Below are 20096 nucleotides of genomic sequence, written 5' to 3' on the forward strand. Positions count from 1 at the left end.
ACTTTGACAACCAGAACAGTCCAGTTGCGATCGATTCAAAGCCCTGAGAATGAATTGACCTGGATGAATGAAAATGTTCACTGGATTTCAGTGATTTCATTATTGTTGCATTTAAAAGAAATGTTGGATTATTTAGGTTTATATAATGTATTAGTTGTTTGAATTAGTATGTTTCTCAAAGTTCCTACCTTCCTCAGTTAAGTAGCTGCTGTGATGATGACCTTGCAATATTATTATTTTTTTAAACTACCACTGTATCATTGATGCTCATGTGTTCATAAAATATTGCCATGTGATATGACCATATTGTAAGTTGCTCTGTCTGTCCTATACTTACTCATTAACTCCATACCTACCTGCCCATCTGTTTATTCTGTCAGCTCATCATGCCACACTTTTCCTGTTTTTCCTTATTAGTAAAGTACTGTACTTGCTGGCCACCATTGTTGCACCATGCGCAAGGAACACAGATAGTCAGGAAAAGGCAGCAGAGTGATAAAGTGATGATAAAGTCAAACAAACCCATTGTTCACACAAGAGAGCTGCTATAGTCAAATGAGCACCTCTCCTTTTTTTTTTGGAGAGAGAGGATCCTAGCTGGGAGCATTCATTCCGGCTAATGCTTTGTGTGTTCATTTCATGACAAACGTGTAAGTATGGAGACATCATGTGTTGATCTGCATGTGGACTCATCTGCAGGAGGTCTGAAGGAGCTAGTGCTTCGATGGTTCATTGGGACACAGGCACAGACCATTCTGCAAAATGGAAATTTTCCAGACTGGTTTCAAGGCTTCACTGGAAGAAAGTAAGAAAGAAGAACTAACGATTACCTTTCAAAGCATGAAATAGATTGCAGTGTTCCAATTTCTCCCTAATATGATGAACAAAGTTTTTCACTTTTTTACAACTAAATCCGATACTACATCATCTTATAATGATTATATAATGGCCGCAGACCTACTACGTGACATTTGAATCAATTCAGTCACTGTGTTGCAATAGATGTGTATATTTGACTATGATGACCTTTATTAAGCCATTACATTACCCTCACATTCACATACTTGCGTAGTGTGGACATGCCAACAAAGTCTCCAGAGGAACCAATAGATGACCCATCAACCCTTTTTTTCTGTGTGAAAACATTCCAAAACAGTATTATCATCTGCTTGTGTCGACAGTCTTTTATGCATCATGCAATGAATGACAGAAAATACATTAAGAGGTATTTGATACTGTCACTGGGGGATTTTGGGCACGCAGCATGTTGAAAATCTTACTAAATCAAGCCTTTGACTGTAGCAAACTATCAAGTTAAATTAAAAACCAGACACATCTTAATTTTTCATATGCCATGCAAATCTAAAAACTAGGGATGTTCGATACCACTTTTTTCCAGGCCAATACAGATACTGATATTCAACTCTTGAGTAGTCACCGATACCAGTTACCGATACCACTATTTCAAAAATCCCCCTGCCCCCAAAAAAGACAGATAATTTAAAAAAAGACCTATAAATCACAATATAGTATTTTTTAGTATTTTTGCCATTGCAGTTTTCTATTCCTCTAATTTCTAATTTCTAGTTCCTGATAATAAGGCTGGTATCGGCACCGATACCTATACCTGGTATAGGTACTCGGCCATCCCTACTACAAATTAGTTAATTAATTAATTAATAATAAATAAATGAATAAATGTGTCTAGGAAATTGTGGATAAACTAGAAGCTTCACAATGCCGCAGTGTAAAAAAACTCAGTTGCTTCTGATGTTTGTTGTCTGCCTCCCCGTCGCAGGCATGCAGAGGATCTACTGAGCGACAAAGCTCTGGGCTTTTTTCTCATCCGCCTCAGTGATAAAACCATCGGCTACATCCTTTCCTACAAGTAAGAAGTTGAAGATGAATGTATCATCAAGCACAAAAACATCTAGTGATTTTAGCCCAGGTGTAATATACAGATCAACACAACTACAGCTCTTTATTTTATAAAAATCAGTCACTGAGACTTTCAACAATAATTTGTAACATGAAAATTTTGTGACAGAAACTAGGAACATTAGCTAGAATAGTAGCCATTATTTGAGCAAAAACAATGAGTCGTGCATTTCCTCTACAGGGGCCTTCACAGGTGTCGCCATTTTGTTATAACTCAAAACCAAGAGGGGCTCTTTTTCATATCAGGTGACTGCCACACCTTCTCCTGCATCACTGAGCTGATCGATCATTACAAAGTCAGCCCCATCCAGCCATTTGGAGAGTACCTGACAACCAGCTGTATTGAGGTGAAGTATTTGAAATCAACTGTCAGTCCTCTGACAATGTGAATGAATATTGCTGCCCAAGTAGAACAAAATGTGTTTACAATGTCTTACAAAGATTTATTAGTTTTGTGCTTTACAACTATATTGCAAACAAAAAAATGTGCTGTGAAGTAGCCCTAAAGCAGAGATAACATGGGTTGTTGTTGTTGTTGTTGTTTCCAGGCAAACACAGGTGAACTGTATGATGTGGTGAATTACAACAGCAAAGGGGAATCAAGAGTAAGTGTCCATGCTTTGCAGAGCCTGTGGGACCCAAACAATAAAAGTAGCACTGGAAACAATCAAAGGATCCAGAAACCAACTGGTGGTGTACATACCACAGTTTTGCCACCTGCACTGCCCCCTAAATCCAGAAACAAAAAACTGACTGCAACCCTGTCTGTAGACTCCATGCCCCTCTCTCAGGTACGAAACGGGTACAGCTGACAATCATCTGTTTGATCTGTTTGACAAAGACATTACATAGGGCTCTATTTCGATGACAGAGCATGTGCAAAGTGGCATAAATGCTCGTGGATCTTGATTTTTTTTTATCACTGCATACGTTTGCCAATTTGGCAGAAGGAGTGTCTTGTAGGCTATACGTGTGATTGTGTAACAATTTTGTGGCAGCAAGTCAAACATTAAGCCCTCGAAACCAATGTATTATATTTTTTAAATCATCTTGTTCACTCTAGTTAATGACAAGTGCGCCAGATTTAAATGAATGAAAGGAATCATTTCGATTGGCCATGATTCAAGTTGGCTATGACCACTCCCACAGTGGTGCAGAACTCCCACTAACTAGCAGAAATGACCAAGACCGGGTCTAACCTGCTTCTACTCAAAGTGATGCCCTGTGCTGCACAATACTTAGGCCAGTAATGAAAATACTAGACTCTAAAATGCTAATTACAAACATAAACTTGCAAATTCAGTGACGTTGAATTTCTAATGATTTCTTCCAGATTCCTGCTGTTCCAAAAAGGGGTGTTCCTCTGGCATTCTCCCTTAGTGGATCTTTTCCTGATACAACATTACAACCGAGCGTTAACCAGAAGGACACAAACAGAACAGAAAGAATGGGCGAAAACACAACCTTAATGACTAATAGGATTTCGCAAATAATAAATATTGACGCAAGGTATCCTGGTACCAATGTGGCTCACTCTCACCAGACACCTGTGGGTGGCAGAAGCAAATCAGTACCGATGCTAAACAAAAGCAAACCAGATCAACAAGAGGAGACCTACTCAAACCAATTTGACAGTTTAACATCACAATCCCACACTCCTGAGAAGAGGGTCACATGCCACACGTATTCGCTTCATGACCCCAATGAGTCTTTGAGACTGAGCAACCAGTGGTCAAAGGAGCAGAGGGATGATCTGGAATTGTTTAGGTCCAACCCACTGTACCAGACCTCTGAAAGGCCTGAATGGAGTTCAGCCCCTCTGAGTGCCACCATGTATGCCGAGATTCAGCAGAAGCCAGCAATTGTCACTTTCCCTGAATCCGCCTATGAGCAGGTTCCTGGCAAGCCCACGGACAACCAGGGAAACACTTATGAGTCACTTGATGACATAAACACCAAGATGCCCAAATCTACATGGGGAAAAAATGTGAGTCAGGTTAACTTGTTGATGTGAAAGACAATTAAATATTAATTTTCTTTTTTTTCTTTCCAGAATATGAAATGGAAGAAATTTCTCCCTGATTATATGAAGAAATAAATGTACCATGAAGGACATCTGGAGTGCAAATTTTCCCAAACAGTAAAATTTTAATAACACAACACTGTAATGAGCTTACAAACACAATTTGTTTCCAGTTACTGCCCAATCAAGTATTGTATTTAAATTTCAATAAATGAATTTGAAATTCTATTCATTGCCTTTCACACACTGCATTAGGAGAGCAACCATCATGCTAAGCATAGCATTTTTAATGATCATCCGTCCGTTTACATCAGCTCATTTCCTTGGAGTCTATTCTCAGCTGATGTGGGGTGAGAGGCACATCTTGGAATGAATGTGCACAAGCCAAATCACAGGACACAAACAACTGTTCACTTACATTCACACTGATGGACAATTTGGAATTTTTGTTCTCTCACTTCCCCAAGTAACCTTAACGCTAAGTAACTAACCCTAACTCTAACTTAAACATGAACATCCAAATAATACAAATAATAATAAAAAAACATTCACAATAGATTTAAATATTTCCATAACATCACAACTTTATAAATATAATTTATTACTTTCAACTTAAAGTTCACTGTAAACCTTTGTTAAAGTAATTATTGAAGTATTGAGCCATTGTGACTCTTGGATAGAAAAGTTAAATTATGTCTTTTGCTGGCCAGCACAAAATATCACCTGTTTGGGATGGAACAATCTAAAAGAATGAGAATTGAGTTTACAGCAAAATGTCAAAAGCAACCGTTATAGTGACACAACAATTTCAAGCAAAACATAGATATGATTTCCAATACATCCTATCTAGGACTACAGTAATTGCCCCACGGATTCTAATTTTAAATTTTGCACGGGGAAACGACACTATGTCAGTTCTTGTTATTGGCCGCTAGGTGTCAGAGAGCTCTTAGTGTGCCATCAGGCAAACTACGTAGAGGAAGAAATTACGGAAGTACGGCTTCCAAACAGATTCCCTTTTGGAAGAGTAAAACAAACTAGAGCGTTTTTAAACATTAAAACGTGCTTGATCTCGGACTAACCATTACCCAATAAGACAATGGGCACCAGAGATGACGAATATGATTATTTATTCAAAGGTAAAATGACTTTTTTTTTGTCATCTTTTCCCCTCGCTTCTATTAGCTGTCAGGCTAAACTTAGCCGTCACTACCTTTGTGCTCTGATTGTTTTTCTTCAAGCGTATTGGTAAATGTCAGCGAGTTTAATTAATTTACACGACAGGAAGGCTTTATCGCTTAAATACTGGCCTTGTAAAAAGGGGGGAAACTCCGTCTGTAATCTTAAAGAGCCGGGCCTTTTGGTAGTGCTGGGTGCGGACTAGCGGACACGCCTAACGTTAACCGTTATCACATTATCTTCATGAGGTTGCCAGTAAGGAGCTAGTCCACACGCCTTATTCATTGATACCAATTTCACCGAAGGAAAATATGTAACGTGTATTAGATAAAATACATCAACTATATATCGTACCGAGTTTTAAAACTATAAACACAGACTAGTTTGGTATGACTTTAGTTTCATTTCAAGTAGGTAATCAATACACAACAGGAAGGGATGTTCATTAACATTTTCGAGCAAATAATTACTATGCAAATGAACCTGCGTATAACAAAAATAATTGCAAGACAACAGTTATATATTGTGGTTCGTTTTTTATGCAAGGAGGCGGCGGCGGCATTACGGCTTTCCATTTATGTACCTTTCTTGGGAAAACCCATCTTCATTACATGTATGTAAATTTTACATTTAAATCGTACCCACCTTGAGCAATATCACAACGGTGTTCCAGTCCTAGTAAGACTTATTTTATTTATGGTTGGTGCTTCAATTCCAGTGCAGAATTTTCTTATTTACCATTAAAACTACACTCACTGGCGCCACATAGGGACACCCACAAAATCTTATGAAATTTAGTACTGTACAGTATATCTAAATCAATTCTGAAGACAGCTCAATTTTAATTGCAGTATATTTCCAGAACACTAAGTTTAATCAGATTTCAACTTCTGGTATGATTTAATTGCCCCCCCCCCCCCCCCCCCCCCCATAATTCAAAGATAACTCGGCACATTAGAAAAACCCAATATGGTTTTGGGATGCAGGTACCTCATACTTCAACAATAGTGTCCTTTTCTGTTCATCAAAACTCACGAAGGCAGAATATTTGACAGAATTCTTATTAGGTTACATTACACTGAAGGTGTACCCACACCTAGTATGCTTTTATTGATATAATGGATCCATGGAGGGAGTATTAATCCCTATTTTCTGAATTGCAGTGGTCCTTATTGGTGACTCGGGTGTGGGAAAGAGTAACCTGCTATCACGTTTCACTCGCAATGAGTTCAACCTGGAAAGTAAGAGCACAATTGGAGTCGAATTTGCCACGCGCAGTATTCAGGTGGATGGAAAAACGGTGAAGGCCCAGATCTGGGATACAGCAGGCCAGGAGCGCTACCGTGCCATCACTTCAGCGTAAGTATTGTCAGTGTTGAAAATGCAAAAAAGGAACTCAGGAACTGGGAAACCCAATTGGTATAGGTCTGTTATAGGTAAGGGTACAAAATTCAAATTGGCTGTGAACCAATATAGCCCAAATGTAATGGTAGATTTAAACAAGATCTTTAACTGCTTACTGATGTTTTATTTTATCTTTTTTTTTTTTTTTTTTGCATCAGGCCAGTGGAGACTTATCTGACACATGTTCTGCCTCACATATCTTGCGTTCCTGTTCAGTTCAGTTAAGTTAGTCTTTTGACATACATTTGGGGACCTGCCTGTTTCCTTTCATGCTTTCCTTTTTGTAAATCATCATAATAGTGCACAAATGGTAGTAGGGCTTGGCAATAAATCTGATTAATTTGATACATTGTCATTTTAAAAATCTAATAATTGAAAATATGCTAATTTGTGAAAATCGAGTTTTGTCTTCTGGATTATTAAAAGCTGTTGTTCTTATGTTCTGTTACATCCGAATTTTGTACAAGTGGCAGAATGCTGGATGGGTGGTTTACAAGACATGTTAACAATAGCGAACACCTATTTAATGGTGGGCTCTTAAGTTTTGACTGTGTTTGTAAACAACCAATTCAAACTGACTCCTCCCATCACTCAACCCCCACTCGTCAACATTGTGCCTGCCTTCAGCGACACGCCCCCCGCTCTATGATTAGCTGGAGGGGTAAACATTAACTTTTTATCCAGAAATGTCCCTCAACACAACCGAATGACAAAATATAAGCTGGGGGTGGTGGCTGTTGATGACAAAATCACCACCACACATTAACAGAAGCCCAGAGCTGTTGATTGAGAATGATTTCATGTGTATACATCAAGTGTTTATGGAGTGTTTATTTCTGAGTGAAAACTCAAGACCCCACTTTAAATTTTGACATTTAAGCTCAAACTATAAATGTTAAATTTATGTTAAAACTGATTTAGAATCAGTATGCATTATTGTTGTCTGAACATTTTCCACAGGAATTATTTTTGAATAAATGTAACCTTTAAATAAATGTTTGTTGGGTTTATTAGATAAAAATCGATAAAAATTGTAATCGTCCTGAATGACTGAAATTTTTATTTATTTTATTTTTGGGCAATATCACCCAGCCCTAAATGGCAGCATACACTACCATCCTCCAGTGAGGCAATTACCTTTGTTTTTGCTGTAGACTAGAAAAGCATTTGGGACGAGATAATTTCGATAGCAGTTACCAGTACTTGATCGAGCACACTTAGGAGTTAGCACCCTTTGTTTGAATCCTCCCTTTTTTTTTAACATGGAGAACTCAACCTAAAATGTTTCTTTAGAATAATATGTTCAATAGAACCCCACTAGTCTAAACATGGCAGTTCTCATTTATACCGTGTTTGTGTAAGTTAAGCAGCAAAATCCACCCGTTTTTAGCAATCTCGGGGCTGCCATTTTGTTTTTTGCTGTCGACTGAAAATGACATCACATTTGCTGAGGGCTTGGGGAACAACCAATCACGGCTCACCTGTTTACTGAAGCTGAGTGGTGATTTGTTGTTACCTGAGCCGTGAGCAACTGTGATGTTGTTTTCAGTCGACAAAACGAGTGGATTTTGCTGCTTAACTCTATTCCACAGATGCAATAGTAATGAGAATGGTGTGTTCATAGAACATATTCAGGGCTTAAAAAGTACTCTGGCACAGTGCTGGATTTCCCCGGTGTAAGATATTTTTGGACAAGTTCTGTGTGTCTTGCGTAAAGGTATAGGCCGAAGGATTTGTTTTGTTCTGTCCGGAACGTTTCTGGGCGGAGACTCAACGTTTTCCTTCCAGCCAAGCTCCGGAGACAAGCTACTATCAGTGGCATATGAACATTTCGCTGTGCGAACGCCTGCTCCTGATTGGTGGACTGTTTCCATGAATGTGTTAGGAATTTGATTCTTGGAAGTGTACAAAAACATGTTGTCTGCCAATTTCAAGCAGCAACCAAATTGATTGAGAGCTCTTTCGTCATTGTAGCAATTGATTAAACCACTGCCAAAACAACAAAGAAATTCCATCATAGGATAGAAGAAATGTTTTACACTGACAAAGCCAATTTTTAGACTCGAAACATATAGGGCTTTTATTTTACCGTGCTAAGAAAAGGGGAGTTTGAGAGTAGAGAACATCACTAAAGTATGCAAAAGTTTGGTGATGCCAATTGGTCACAGGCTTGTTGCAAGAATATTCCTGCATATTATGAACTTTTAGGAGGGGAGAAGTCTAGAACATTTTCATAAACATTCAAGGTAGCAACCACAAGGTTGTGTCTAGGATGTGAGCTTTCTCCTTTTCTTCCCATTCTTAATCTCAAACGAGCCTCAGCAATAACTTAGTTTCACAAATTATTTCCAATCAGCTGCATTGCCTTTGAAGAAAGTCAACTTTATGAAATTATGTTACCAAATGGCTCTAAATCACCAGCTTTGTTAGAATGAATTGACTCTGATGAAAATTGATGGTGGGCTGACACTGCAGGTACTATCGCGGTGCAGTGGGCGCTCTCCTGGTCTATGACATTGCCAAGCATCTAACCTACGAGAACGTGGAGCGCTGGCTGAAGGAGCTGCGAGATCACGCTGACAGCAACATCGTTATCATGCTCGTGGGGAACAAGAGCGACCTGCGTCACCTCCGGGCTGTTCCAACTGATGAGGCCCGGGCTTTTGCTGGTAAACCAAATAAGCTTCCTTTAAGTTGTATAACTCATTATATAAACAAACCTAAAACTTTGCAGTTGGTTTGCATATGCTTTTGATGTATTTTGCCCCTCGCTGTGTCCTCACCCACTAAATAGTGTAGCATTTTTCATTCAGTGTAAAACAAGTCCCAGATCAAACCTAAAAAACATTTATTAAGAATAGGCTCTGAAACGTCAAACTTTCACGATTTTGTCCTTGAAGGAATATTTAGTGAGAAATAGACCTTAAGCCATGCACGTCTGTTGAGTAGCTTGTTTCTGCTGCGTCTAGCTCAAAACGAGTGTGTTCTTCACAAGATCAATTCAAGACTCACTGAATATTTTATTGAAGGACACAACTCACATGAGAGAAAATTCATCCACGTCAATACTTGAGTTCAAATATGGACTTGTCTAATGCAAGGTTGTCAAACTCTGTTCAACAGGGGTCCAAAACTCAATGCACACTTTAGGTCACAGGCTGAACACGATAAACATTTATTCAAACATTTTCAACATAGATGTGAATCCAAAATGTAAATGTGAGGTTATGACTTTGTAGAGATTTTCAGGATGGACTGCAGGTGTTCATCAGTGAGGCAATTCCTATGCGATGTTTTGTTATATTTCGTTACAGCTGCTCACACATAAGTTGCACCAAGTACTTATACCAGTACGGCAGCATGATCTTTAGAGCAGGGATTCTTAACCTTTTTTACCTTAAGGCCCAACTTTTCCTGTAAAAAGTGGCCCAGGGCCCATTCAGAAATTATGATTTGTATTGACTTAATATTGTTTGTATTTAACTCATTCACTCCCAGTCATTTTCACTGAAGCAACCCCCTTCGCTCTCGGCTGTTTTACTGGATTTTGACAGATTTTGCAAGGCCCACAGAATATTGTGTTATATTATTATAAAAATGTGTAACATACCAAAAGAAAGATTAGAGTCTCTTCTTTCATCAGAAAAAAACCCATCTGTTTCCGTTTTGAAGCAATTAGCATTAGAATATTGACCTTTTGCACGTGATGTCACAGCCCTCATGGGAATGCCCCCTACAGGACGTTGGATGGCAAAAGAGCCACTTGCCTGTATTTTAACCATTGAATCTTGTACAGCGTCAAGTCCTTTATCTAATCGATTATCCTATAAAATGGTCATATCTTGCTGTGCGGTCGGTTGTACAGACAGGCAAAGGAGTAAACCAAATGTTGCTTTTTATCACATACCTACTAATGAAGACGAATGACGTCGATTGATAGCAATCAACAGAAAGGACTGGCAGCCCACAAAGTATTCACGGATTTGCAGCGATAATTTTTTGCGAGGTTAGTAGATAAATGTTGAAATTAGTAGATAAATGTTCATAGATTTTACTGGTAAACGTACACTATAACAAAGATTGTAACAGGTGTCGAATTGCGTGTTTCAAATCACGTTAATGAGCCAGATAGTTAGCGTCCACTCCAACTGCACAAACACACAGCTTAGTTTTAAAATGCACCTTCTTCAAAACTATTAAGTGCATTTAACTGTTTAATAATGGGGGATTTCGTCTTTGTGCTTGGAATTTTTCACTCTGGAGCCGGAGTCATATTCATGAAATTACTGCATAGCGTAGTCATTTGTTCCATGCTAGTAAACATAGTAACATAACATCATCACATCGTTTCAATATAGAACGGACGACTTAAAATAAGTCAGTTAGCATAATAAACAAGTTTTACCTTTGCATTACGAGGTATATTGTCCCCCGGTGTGAGCGTAGCATCTCGTCCCAGAGACTCAGCCAGCGACAAGCTTTTGAATCAGCCCCCGGTGTAAGGAGGAGAGGCGACATTGACTACATAATGATATAGGTCGTGCACTGTGAATTCTGGCAAAGTCGGCGATTTGTTTAACAAACAGAAGGTAAGGGGCTGTTTTCAAACTAGCGATCTCCAACTTAAGTAAATATCGCGCTCTATGAGTCCCGACTAAATGTGCAACTTCGACTGAACTTTGGTTGAAGTAGTAGATTCCATGGCTCTATGGGCAATGACTTTTAATTTGTAAAATAACAGTTGCTAAGTCGCTCCGGGTCACGTCCACTTCCATTCAACAATCATTTCCTTCCGCCGTCCGTCATAGAGCAGTCACGTGATCACGTGACGTCGGTGCAAATGGTCAATAGCTAAATTTAATCATTATTCACAAATCTGTTTAAAGCACTGGGGAAAATAACTTTATTGCAACATGGACATGGTTGATCTCTTACACTCTGCTGCCACCTGCTGGCCGTTTTTGTAATTACTACCATTGCTTCAACCTTTCTCTTCAGTTCAGAGGCTCCATCAAAGCCTTCTATATGCTCTAGCATAAAAAACGTATAAATACGTCTTTGGGAGCATGGTAATATTTCAACTAGAACAAAGCAAATGAGTTAATAACTACATTAAATCTAGTTAAAGTTTATAAAAATCAACATGATACAATGTGGTCATCAATCCCATTTATTTATGTGTAAAGGCTGACACCCAGTAAGATGCCCAACAAGCAAAGAATTCCGGATTAAACTTCTCCATTTTTATGTGTGACCAATCACGGCAACAGATGAAAATGTCGTCTTCTGTCTCATTTTAGGGGGAAAAAAAGTACGAACATTAGGAGTGTTAAAAAATAAATAGATTTGGCAATATATCACAATCTTACAGCGCTCTATTCTCGATTCGATATGCGACTGAATCTATGTTTAACATAAATTTTTATGCAAATATTCAACAAAATGTCTTACTTTAGGTTAGGGTTCACAGCTTAAGCATGGAAGAATGTTATATTAATGGAACATTAAGCCTTAAAGTAGCACTAAGGAACTTTTTAACCTTAATAAAATATTTTCATAACTCTTCTGATGAAACATCAAATTTGCCATGGCCTGAGGGGGTCTGTATCATTTTTACTGGCACCAAGCAACTTTGAGGAGGATGGTAGGAACATTGCCACTCAAAAAACGACAAATGTGCTGACTGCTTTATGGCATACGTCACTTCCCTCTTTACCCATTCGTTACAAAGACAGAAGGCAATTTGAATGATGACTCACGATTACTGCTTTCCTGGCAGAAACTGCAAAACAACTTTTTGAAAGTTTTGTCTGAGGAGACAAAAAACGAAAAATGGAAGCTACCCGGGTAAAAGGACAGTCAAGGATCAACACTGGCCCGGCTTTCACTCGCTGGCATGAGTTAAAAAAAACAACGCAATGCGCTTGCCCTCATGCGAAATGTGGTCTTCCTTCAGGCATAACATTACCGCTTTTGTCCATATGGTGCCACGTGAATCAACATAAACTGAAAGTTCCTTAGTGTTGCTTTAATATTTTATTTCAATGCTGTTCAAACATGAAACGGTTTGCAACAGGTTGTTTGTTAAATACAGTAGCTTACAGTTATAAACCTGAAGTTTCAGATAAATAAATACATTTTCATACAAATCTTAGTGTACATGTACAAGTTTACTGAATAGTATTTTCTAAATTTGTATTTAAAAAAATTTAATCAACATAGATTTGTATCTGGATTAATCGGTATCGAATCGTGACCAATGAATCGTTATACGGATCGAATCGCCAGGTACTAGGCAATTCACACCCCTAACAAACATCTTTACCAGATAAAAATGCTCGAAGCGGCTCTCGCTGTTCAACATTCAACAAGGAAACGGTGAGTAATTCTTCAAGAACAGAATTAATTGCAGCGTCTATTCCTCTGTTACGTTTATTTGTTTACCCCGGCGTCTGCGCTTCCTGGTTTCGTCACAACTGCTTGCCCAGCCCTAAACAACGGCTGATTGGTCCAACCTAAAAAAGGTCTGTTGCGAATTTGTGAACAAATACTGCAAAAATTTAGCTTGCTGGCAAGGTTAGAGGCTTCATGGCCTTACTTTGAGGAAGAAAAAAAAGAAGACATTTACAGCTTGCTGGCAAGGTTAGAGGCAGTGTGGACATATTATTTTTTTCTACACAATTGAAAGCTGCTTGCCACCCGCAGTGGCTAGTGAATTCAGCCAGTCAGTAAAGGGCTCTATGAATAGCTTTACAGCCAAAAACTGTGATCGATTGGCACTAAAAGTTATGTGCATGTCTACTCATGTGCAACTCGTACTCTAAAAATATTGCAACAAAAAAGTCACAACATTGATTGATGGTTTGTGCCGGTTTGTGCTTGTTGGACAATCAATACATTTGTATTTGGTCAAGTTCAAATGTGGACTGTGTTTCACAACACATTTAAATATTTTAGTATGTAAACATTTAGTAACATGTTGTCTTATTTTATCCTGCAGAGAAAAATGGTTTATCTTTTCTGGAGACATCGGCTCTGGATTCCACCAATGTCGAGACTGCCTTCCAGACCATTCTCACAGGTGTGTTATGATGCAATACATCCCTCGTGTGTATTGAAATCTGCCAAAACAGAAACTCTTTTGTCGCAGATGTAATGACGATTTAGAATATGCATTAAAAAGTTTCAGATAAACCGTCGCCTGGAACTGAAACAAGCATTTGGCCTCGATTGATTCACTTGATGACGCAACGTTTTGCCTTTTATAAGGGAATGGAGGCCATGGTTGGCGTAATAAAAAGATTGGCAAGGATTTCCTACTGTCACTATTAAATCAGCAGCTGACCATAATGTATTGCTGAGATGGTGACAGTGGAGTGGGTTTAAAGCCCTTTTTCCTCAGCTTCCTTGGGCCACTTGAAGGTGCTGCAATTATATAAAAAAATTATTATTATTGTTAGTAGTGATATGTGAGTACCGATACCTGGCTTTATTTCATGTTATAGGTACTTTTGATGGCCCTCTTGTGGCCGTTTTATGATCGGCAGCTATAAATTAAAAGAATAAAAAATTTCATGCAATCTTAAAAGAAAAACTGGAAATATACCAGTAGGTCTCAGAGTGCATTAAAGGATGAATTCTGTGTTTTAAAATAAAAACATACACGCGGCCATTATACCAAATGACACCGAAAGTGGACAAAGATTAAGAAATGGACCAAACTTGCTGTAAGTGTGGAGAAGAAAACAAACCTCGTCTCAACCATTGCACGGTGCACTACGGCGCCCTTGGACTTGAGATTGGATTACAAATTCCTTTTATTGGCACCTTTCACATAAACAGCGGCAAGTGACGGCATTTATGGGCAATGTGCATTATAATAACTTGTGATCTCATGTGAGCGCGATCTCGCGACTGAATTAAACATGAACTTTTCCTGGTCTCCTTGCAGAGATCTACCGCATCGTGTCCCAAAAGCAGATGTCGGAGCGCCAGGAGAGCGACATGTCTCCCAGCAACAACGTGGTTAACATCCAAGTGCAGCCCACCGAGAACAAACCAAAGATGCAGTGCTGCCAGAACATCTAGCTGGGACCTCCAAAACCTGATCCTGCCCAGCCCCCCCTCCCCCCACCCCCTTCTTCCATTCTCCATCAGAGCTCCAGGGCTGTGACCTGAACTCGTCACTACTTTTAACCGGTCTCCCCTCCCCTGCCCCGCACTTCCATGTTTCAGTATAGAAAGTTACTGCGTGGGGCTCCTTCAAACCCCCCACCCCCACCCACCACCCCTGAGCCGCTCTGTATTTTGGCTCAGAAGGCAACAAGCATTTCATATCACTTTAGATTTCATTCTACTTGTTGCGCTGACATGTCACAAAAAATGTCTTAATATATGAATGTGATTTGTTTCTCTCTTCTTATGTCTTTATGTTGTGCCCATATTGATTCTTCCACATTTTTCCTGATCTTTCTCTGTATTATATCAAGTAGTATATATGAATATAAAGCACATGGAAGATGCTCTGAAGTTTAGTCCTGGAAATGAGCTCCTGTCATTGTCGACTCCCTCTTTGCCACTTAGTGCAATGTACTGTTTAGGAAACCACATGCAGGAGTGTCATGACTTTTGATCCCGTTGCTGTGAACATGACGCTAGTTAAACGTAGAGCCGTCAGTCCTGGTTATGCTGCGGAGAAGACATAGAGGGGGCCTCCTCACGCGCAGTCAACATCTTGTTTACAAAAGAAAGCAGGTTGGAGAGGCAGCATGTTTTAGTAGGCAAGAGACTATGGGCGGCCACCTTGAAAGCATAATCTGCTCATTTGTTTTTTGTCACAGAGGCACTCAGCTTGTGAGTTTGGGAATTGAGGAACAAGGCTTAGCTCTGTCTCACAATTGTCAACAACTATGCAGGAACTAGCGTACGGCTCTTCAGATATGTAGTTCTTAGTTGGACGCATTCAAATCACACTGATGTAGGCTTCAATGCGAAAATGTGTTTGCAACAGTTTGACTTTTTTTTGTATTTCTTTCTTGCACTGAACTTCACTAGCTTTAGTAAACAAACCTAGTCTAGCTTGTACGGAAGAGGATTAGGGCCAGTGAATAAGAAATAAATTAAAAAAAGAAAGGGGTTGGCAGAATTCTCACTTTATTCTCAGAATTTTGACTTTACAGTAAAAATTCTGACTTTAATCTCAGAAATGTTAACTTTAATCTCAGAATTCTGACTTTGTGATGTAGAGCTATGAATTGTGGGGGGAAGTCAGAATTCTGCCAACCTTTTTTTCTGCCTCTTCACTGGCCCTAACCCTTTTCCGTAAACTTGCAACATCATTATTATTATTTTTTGTGGTCTAGATGCATTTTTTTTCCTTCTTTTTGAGGTGACACCACAAAAACATATTTAGGTCTCAACTAGTCTCTACGAGTGTGCGGAAGAAAACATGTGAAGATTCATCCACGGCTGTTTTTTTCCGCTTACAATGCCTCGTTCACTGTTCGCTTTTGTACCCCCCAACACACACAAGTGGTCCGTCGCCCCAAATGTAAGTTTTCCCTGTCACATAAAGCCTACTTTACACCAAGCTGCCTCAGACTTGATCACAATGCATGGCTTTTGGTGGAATTCCACGTGACCGCCTCCGTTGCAAACATCCATGTCCATGAAATTAGCTTGGCGTGCTACAGTGGGACGGCAAGCCAAGTGCCAGTCCAGTACTCTCGATTGCTCATTCAGCTTCTAGTCATATCCAGCGTTGTGATGGGTTTGGCATGCATATTCACTACCTGCACTCGGTAGTGTGTCCGTTTGTGTGCATAGAGAGGATGGATGGTTATTTGGGAGTGTGAGCCTGGCTGGCAGTACCAATGGCGTTTCCTCGAACAGACGGTGCCGCCAACCAAGCATCTTCACACAGTCTGATGAGTCAAAGTGATTCCTTTCATCCAAAAAATGATTCCCGATCATAATCCATCATTGTGTTTTTTGATTGAATCTTTTTTTTATTTGTCATTTTTATATGTTTTGAAATTCATCAACTGACTGTAATTCCTGTGTAAGAGTGAAATGATGTCATTTCAATGATGATGAAGGGTTCAATATAAGAGGGGGCTCATAATGAATGGTTTTATGTTTTGTACAGATTGATAAAATTGTACAATTGTGTCTATATCTTAAGTTATCAGTTCATCGTAATAAAGCGCACCAGTCATAAACTTTTGTCTTTTCACTTGGAAGTTTACTAACTTAATAGTATGACGTATCCCTTAAGCTATGACAGTTTTATTGGTTGTAAACTTAAGCAGTAAAGAATAATCCAATTTGGATCCAATTAGAACATTAACAGAAGGTAATTCAAGTAAGAAACAAATCTGATTGTTGAGATGTCATCTTATTGCTGTGTGAAGTTGAACTTATTTGCAACCGATTTATGTGTGAGTGGAGCCTCATAAATATATTTACTATACTATAGTCCTATTGATCAGTAAATAAGGATCATTAACATTAACATTGCCACAAAATGGAAGCCTCCGTCTGTTAGACCGGGAGATTAACAAATAGAAGTTGCTTGAATAAATCAACTAATCCTGGTTTATACCTAATTGTCTTAAATCAAAACTGCTATATAGGTACGAGCGGCCCTATGTGGAGTTTGACAGACGATTCAATGGGATATATGCCACGGAGGAGACAGGACTTCGATTTCCGGGTTTCACACACCGGCGCTGTTTCCGGTCGCTGTTTGCGACGTGTGGGCCCCGTTGCTTGCGCTTCCACCCTTGTGCCCGTCGGTTGCGTGTTCCCGTCGATGGTGGGCGCGAGCGCGCGGTTGGGGAGCGCAGGAGTGGGAGTTCCAGTGTTGGGACCGGAAAGGGCGTTGGTGTATGTCTTACGGAAGTCGGTCCGTGGCATCTATCCCGTAGGCTCCAAGTTATGAAATAAGGATATTGCTGGCTAACTATTAGAATAGTCTTTGGCATGCATGTGTATTCACCCTGATGCAAGAACAAAACAAAAATAAAATAAACAATTACAAGTGGACAAAGTGCACAGCCAATACAACACTTTTTCTACAGTACATACAGAAAGTTAAAAGAAGAAACAATGTAAAAATAGTGGATTGATGCTTTGTTAATCTGGTTTGCTTGCTTGTGTCCGTTCATCCTTTTCAGTGTACGCTCGCTGGACAAGCTGAATCAGCCTAACTTGTTGACACGCACAAAACTGCATTGTGTGTGCGTGCGCATATGTTCAAAGAGGCTAGTAGATCAATTCCACTGGTGAATGTATGAAAAACTGCATACCTCAAAAAGGTACACTGCTGTATACAAGGATAGTATACCTATACCTATATTTCCTCTACTGAGTTTTTTTTTTAATGGGGGTTACAGTGAAAACACAAAAGTTTCATGGCACAAAACACCTCAAATCGAATATATTTACAATGATAAAATATCAAATAGCAGTGCAGTAGACACTGCACTTCACATCTGTTGTCCTTTCCCTTTTCTTCGGCACATACCGAAAACTACAAAAACATATGGCCTCTTGACAGTTTCAAGCAGAGTATGTCAAACTGGATTCCGTCCAGTTCACAGGGGCGGGCACGGGCAGGGATGGTCGTTTCCCGTGTGAGGTTGCGGGGTGTTCTAGACTAGAGCAATGAGCCAGTCGGGCTGCCGGGCAGAGGGGGGCTTTGGCTGTGAGAGGGGCTGGGCCGCACGGGCAGCAAGTCGTAGTGGCTGGGGATGTGGCTGTTTCTGGGCAGGTCATAAGGGTTCTGCGGGTAAACGGGCACCACCACGCCACCGCCGCCTTCGGGGATGATACTGATGGTGGGCTCTGGGAGAGACAAAAGGCCGTTGTCATTTATGCGCTCCTTACAAAGTAATCAGGAACCAAAATGGTTGTTTTTTTCTATACTGTGTATTCTCTTCGAGGTCACAGGGAAGTAGACTTTTTATTTTATTATTATATATATATTATTGTTATTTTATGTTATATTTATTAATTACATTTTTAATAAGAAAAATAGCACTCTATAATATTATACTTCTAGAAAAACACACAGTAATAACATCTAATTAAAAATAATTAAGCCAAACTTTCTCCTTTTGGCACATTGTGACTCTCGTTCTGGTGTGCACAACTCGGTCACCAGGGGGCAGTATTAGCATACTTACCAACTCTAAAGCCCCTATCCCACTGAGTTGCGAACGTTGTGAAAGTTGCGTTTCGCCAGAGTTCAACAGGGTTCGGAATGAGTGGGAATGTGTCGCATTTGTGTTCGTAATTATTTGTAGTCGCCATTGTCACAAATTGCGAATCCATTGTTTCGCCAACATGCACATTTGCTTGTAATCGTAAATGTAATCGTAAATGTAGTCGTAATTCATTGTAATTTGTTATAAAGCGTGTCGGCAAAGGTCTCTCCGAGGTCCCATTCATAAATTCACTCTTAGGTCCATATACTAGGGAGAAAAAGCACTTGTGTTCAGGCGGAGCAAGTACGGCTCTGCTTGGAGCAGCACATGCATTGAAATCGTATTTCAAAAACGAAAAGCAATAAGCTATCTTGGAGACGTGTTGAACATTTTCTATTTCGTATTTCATGCTTTACAAGTGCTCAATATGCCTATGCACTACTGGCAGTGCATGGACAGTCAAGCAGATGATATTGTTCCAAAATGTAACACGATGTTGCCGCGCGGGCATAAGACTATATGAACATTAAAATATCAATGGCATCTGATTCCCTGAAAAAAAGGTTTAAGCCGATTAAGTGCCAAAATGATGAAATACCATGTACGCTGTCATATTGGACTTTTTTGTGCATCACGCTGTAACGTGGTTCGTTCATTCTGGTTTATATTGTGCTATAAAAATGCCTATGGCGTCGTCAAGTATTATCATAATTTAGATAGCACTCCTGCATCTCAGGTTGCATATTCTTTCTTCGAAAAAGCAAAGGGGGGTGAAAGACATTTGCGGAAGTTACTGGCGAACACGCAGCCTCTAGCCAACCCGTGTTTGTGCGCAACCGGTCCGTTATGGTGGAATTATGAATGAAAAGCATGACTGATTGTCATAAAAATTAATAGATACATGTGCTAACGAGTCTGAAAATATTAGAACGAATCTCGCAGTATTTAAAAAAAATATATATTATTATTCACGTCGTGATGGCTCCCGGCCGCTAGACACAAAACATTCCGTCACTTTATGTCCAAACAAGCATGACTGATTGAGACCAAAATTCCTGCGTGCATGTGCAGACGTGATAATCATAGTCTGGAAATATTAAAACAAAATGTGCTATATTTTGGATAATATTCGAAAGCGTTATGCATATGAATGTGCGGCAGCGCTTCCGTCTTAAATATTGCGAGTTTCGTTCTAATATTTCCAAACTATAATTCACATATGTCTGCACGTGTACTCATAAATTTTGGTCACAATCAGTCGTGTTTTTTGGATAGATGTAATTTTTTAGTTTCTATGGCAGAGGAGCCAACTTACAATGTGGACTAAGAAAAATACTGTGAGT

General features: G+C 39.5%; 3 protein-coding genes across 8 annotated transcripts in view; 2 read left to right on the forward strand and 1 right to left on the reverse strand.

The window, feature by feature from the left end:
- Positions 1 to 656: 656 nt before the first annotated feature.
- Positions 657 to 4128, forward strand: sh2d7 (SH2 domain containing 7). Its single transcript, XM_086071503.1, has 6 exons — positions 657 to 805; positions 1799 to 1888; positions 2120 to 2285; positions 2487 to 2729; positions 3272 to 3925; positions 3992 to 4128. Exons 1-6 carry the CDS (start codon positions 657 to 659, stop codon positions 4034 to 4036), a joined length of 1347 nt encoding a protein of 448 aa, XP_085927629.1. The 3' UTR covers positions 4037 to 4128.
- An 801-nt stretch (positions 4129 to 4929) lies between these two features.
- Positions 4930 to 16764, forward strand: rab11a (RAB11a, member RAS oncogene family). The gene is made up of 5 exons (XM_086072183.1): positions 4930 to 5100; positions 6304 to 6499; positions 9020 to 9213; positions 13545 to 13625; positions 14496 to 16764. The coding sequence occupies exons 1-5, from the start codon at positions 5061 to 5063 to the stop codon at positions 14630 to 14632; spliced, it is 648 nt and encodes a 215-aa protein (XP_085928309.1). The 5' UTR covers positions 4930 to 5060; the 3' UTR covers positions 14633 to 16764.
- The window catches only part of LOC147178070 (multiple epidermal growth factor-like domains protein 11), a 112615-nt gene continuing 109044 nt past the window's right edge, over positions 16526 to 20096 (reverse strand). For all 6 annotated transcript variants that reach the window (XM_086072179.1, XM_086072177.1, XM_086072176.1 and 3 more), the window contains one exon: positions 16526 to 18391. In XM_086072179.1, the coding sequence (XP_085928305.1) occupies positions 18204 to 18391 (188 nt within the window). In that variant the 3' untranslated portion in view covers positions 16526 to 18203. The remainder of the gene's footprint in view (positions 18392 to 20096) is intronic.

This window comes from Leptonotus elevatus, chromosome 3 (genome assembly GCF_054856555.1).
Source record: "Leptonotus elevatus isolate MCC_2025b chromosome 3, RoL_Lele_1.0, whole genome shotgun sequence".
Lineage (NCBI taxonomy): Eukaryota > Metazoa > Chordata > Actinopteri > Syngnathiformes > Syngnathidae > Leptonotus > Leptonotus elevatus.